The sequence below is a fragment of the Muscardinus avellanarius genome (assembly GCF_963383645.1).
Source record: "Muscardinus avellanarius genome assembly, chromosome: 1".
In the NCBI taxonomy this organism is placed as follows: Eukaryota; Metazoa; Chordata; class Mammalia; order Rodentia; family Gliridae; genus Muscardinus; species Muscardinus avellanarius.
The window spans coordinates 59,904,707-59,908,355 of NC_137786.1; the positions used below are offsets into that span (position 1 = coordinate 59,904,707).

At 39.7% G+C, this 3,649-nt stretch overlaps 1 protein-coding gene across 1 annotated transcript; it reads left to right on the top strand.

Moving 5' to 3' along the window:
* Positions 1-2,425: 2,425 nt before the first annotated feature.
* LOC308269252 (histone H2B subacrosomal variant-like) lies at positions 2,426-2,818 on the top strand (the record flags this gene model as incomplete). The annotated part of the gene is made up of 1 exon (XM_080704530.1): positions 2,426-2,818. The coding sequence occupies one exon, from the start codon at positions 2,426-2,428 to the stop codon at positions 2,816-2,818; it is 393 nt and encodes a 130-aa protein (XP_080560656.1).
* Positions 2,819-3,649: the final 831 nt, after the last annotated feature.

The following is a 3,649-nucleotide window of genomic DNA, read 5'->3' on the forward strand; positions in this document are numbered from 1 at the left end:
CCTGTTTCAAAATAAAATAGGCTGGGTATATGGCATGGAGGTAGAATTCCCCTGGGTTTGGTCCTCAGGACCACACACACATACACACGCACACATGCACACACGCACACACGCACAGATGAGGCAGAGGAGAAGGAAGGAGAGGATATAAGTCTTCACACAGTAGACAGAAGTCTACTCTCCACTCTCAGCAGATAAAAGATGTAAAATAATCAGACTTGCTACATTGCCTGGACTCACAATACAGTGGACACAGTGGACATCTACTAAAGCTCATTATGCCAAAACATGCTTATCCCTTTTTCCATACTGTCTGAATGAAGAGGGAAAAACAAGCCAGCATATCAGTAGTGAACTCATACATGTTTCAAAATAGTTCACGAAGTGTTAAAAGGGCCAGGTGTGGTGGCGCAAGCTTGTAATCCCCGGGCTTGGGAGGCAGAGACAGGAGGATCACGCTGGTTCAAAGCCAGCCTCTCTGGCTTAAGAGACCCTGTTTCCAAATAAAAATATAAAATAGGTCTGGGAGTGTAGCCCGGAGGTAAAAGGGTTTCCAGGAACCCCAGTACCACCAAAAAAAAAAAAAAAAAAATGTTAAAAGGGAATTTGGGTTAGCCCAAAGTTTGCTGAAACTTTTACCGATGCCGTATTTTAGCATTCAGCTCATTGAGGCTTAAGGGGCTTTGTTAGCCACTATAATATATTGAGCCCTTTTTCTCCACCCAAGCATGGAACCAACTTGAAGAGTCAAAAGAACCAAAAGGTGTAGATCAAAATTGCACCTTTGTTATTGACCAACTACTTGAAAAACATCCTTTAGGTGTGAATCAACAAAAGGCCTCCCAATGTGTTGTAAGAGAATTAAGCAGCATGAACCCCCCCTCAGCTGCTGAAGGCCAGCAAATAGGGATCCATTTCCCAGGGCAGAGCTGCCCACAGTCAGATTTCAAAGAAGATATAGAGGGAGCTGAGACAGGCTGCCTGGTCGACCCCTCCCCAGCCAAGTAAGTCCTTTGCCACAGAAGGAGCAAGTGAGGGGGAGAGAGAGGCCAGGAGTGTTATTCAGGTAGAATCTCCTTAACATAGATACACGAGGAAAATGGAATAAATGTCTCCACCTGACAGTTACTTCTAAGTGATAGCAAATAAAGCTGTGCTATAATTAAGCAAGCTGAGTAATTATATCTAGAGAAATCTGTAAGCACAATTAGCAGGAGCTGACTAAAGATCCACCAGCCCACAGCAGAGTGGGATTGGTGGCCTCTGCCCTGGCATGGTAAGGCACTGGTTAAGATGCATCACCAGCAATGTGGTGTGGACATTTATAAAGGATGTCTGCTATCTTCAGAAATGAGGGCCAGTGCAAAGTTATCCCATAATAACATGATTCTTGCCTCATTGCAGACTTCAATGGGAAAAAAGGGTGGAATTACAGATGGCACCCCAGAAATCACAATCAACCCAGTTTGCCTTGGCTACAAAGTGGAGGATGTTGGATAGAGCACTGATAGTGGTGGTCACTGTGAATAACTTAAACACTCATGAGTTGTTTTTCAAAGAAGATGTAGAGGGAGCTGAGACAGGCTTCCAGTTTTTATTTTAATCGGGAATAAATTTGATTAATAAAGCAAATGAAGCATTTTTTTAAACATGAATACCAACACAACACTAATGACCCTACAAATATCCTTTGGGTGATGACAGAACTATATTATCAAGTAAAAGCAGACTGGGCAGTGAATCTTGTGAAATTTGCAAGAATTATATTACTATTGTTATAAAAAGTTAATGAACACACTATGTATCATAATTTAAACAACAGGGGAGTTTTGGGGTTATTTTTTAGCTGTATAAACTTTATACTCTGAGGAGTTAGGATCTAGAAAAAAATAGGCTTTCTTTTTAAAATGAAGGTCACAGTTGGTAAAACCAGATTAGCCATATGAATTTTTCTTATAAAATGATCGTTTTGAGATTTATAATGGTTTACTTAATTATTCATTTGCTTATATAATGAATTTGTACACTCATTTATAAACACAGTGACCTTCATAAAAGGCTTATGATACTTTTTTTCTCTTTTTTCTTACAGTATCCTCCCAGTTAATGAGGTTTTGTCCAATTCTCAGAATACAGTTTAAGATACTTTCTAATTGCTAAGAAACAAAGTAGAAAAAATGAGCACTCTTCTTTTCTGCCCTGAAGTCGACCTCAATCCTTCTACCATACTCCCTTTATCTTAGAAAAGCAAGATTTGCCCTTACCAACAAGTCAGTGCTGTTGCTAGGTAATTGTGACATAGGAAAAGTATCCACCAATCAGAGAGAAGCCCTATGACATGCCACTATAAGACTGGGAGAACTCCTCCCAGTCTAAGGCCCTTCTCCTCTCCATGCATTAACTGGCAAGGGGAACAACATCTACCATGGCTGGATCCATCATCAAAAAGTACAGATACTGCCACGGACAGCTAAGACCAGTCTCCAGCAAGAAATCACATCCCAGGACAGGCAAGAAATCGCATCCCAGGATAGACTTTGGCCACAGAAATTATTCACGCTACATAAACAGGGTCCTAAAGGAAGTTGTTCCCCAGAGGGGCATATCATCTGGAACGATGGACGTCATAAACACCCTGATCAATGACATCCTTGAAAGCATTGCTACAGAAGCCCGCCACCTGATGTATTTCAGAAATCGTTGTACACTCACGCCTGAAGATATCCAGAAGGCCGTCTGTTTGATGTTGCCTAGGAAACTTTCTAGGCCTGCAGTGACTTTTGGAAGCGAAGCAGTCCACAGATATGTCCACTCCTAAACTTCATGTAACCAGCTGACTCAATCTTGGGAAAAGTAAATCAAACCCAATCACCTCGATATTGAATTCACTCTTCTTTTTATAACAGCGGTATTTCCTGATATTTTCCCATTTCTCTTATTTCCTATTTTTCTTTTATCTCTAGAAGTGAGTTATTTTCTTCCTATTTACTTGTTAACTATTTAACAATTTAGATTTTCCTGACACCTACTTCCTGCCCAGACTCCAGTCAGCAATTTTGTTTTCCTATTGATATAAAGCTCATTACATAAGTTGAATGCTTATTGTATCTTTAAGATATTTTTAACCATGTACAGAATTATTTGATCAGAATTATATTTTGACCACCAAGCCATACTGACTTTGAATTTAACAAGACAAATATTTTTAGGATTTTTCACCAAAAATTATTTTCTAGATCAAACTCCATTCAGCCATAGCTCCGTAATGAGAACATGCTAACTTTTTGTTCTCTTATTTCCTGCATTTCAACCAGTTCAGTTACAGTTCATGTAAATGTTACCTAAAAGATATATTGACTGAGATGAATGGTTCAACATTTATGACATAAGGACACCCACAAACTTATCACCCAATTTAGGAAGAACTTTACTCAGATCACAAAAGATGTCCCAACCCCATCTTCCTGTCTTCCTATGGTGAGTTTTCTTTCCCTCTCTATTGTTCCCCTATGTCCTTTTGCCACCTATGATGTGTCTCTAAAGAATGGATGTAAGTTTTTGCTTATGTTACAAAATGGGATCCTACTATACAGGTTCTTTCATGCCTGCATCTTTCTCCCAACATTGTGTTTCTATGATTTGTACCTGT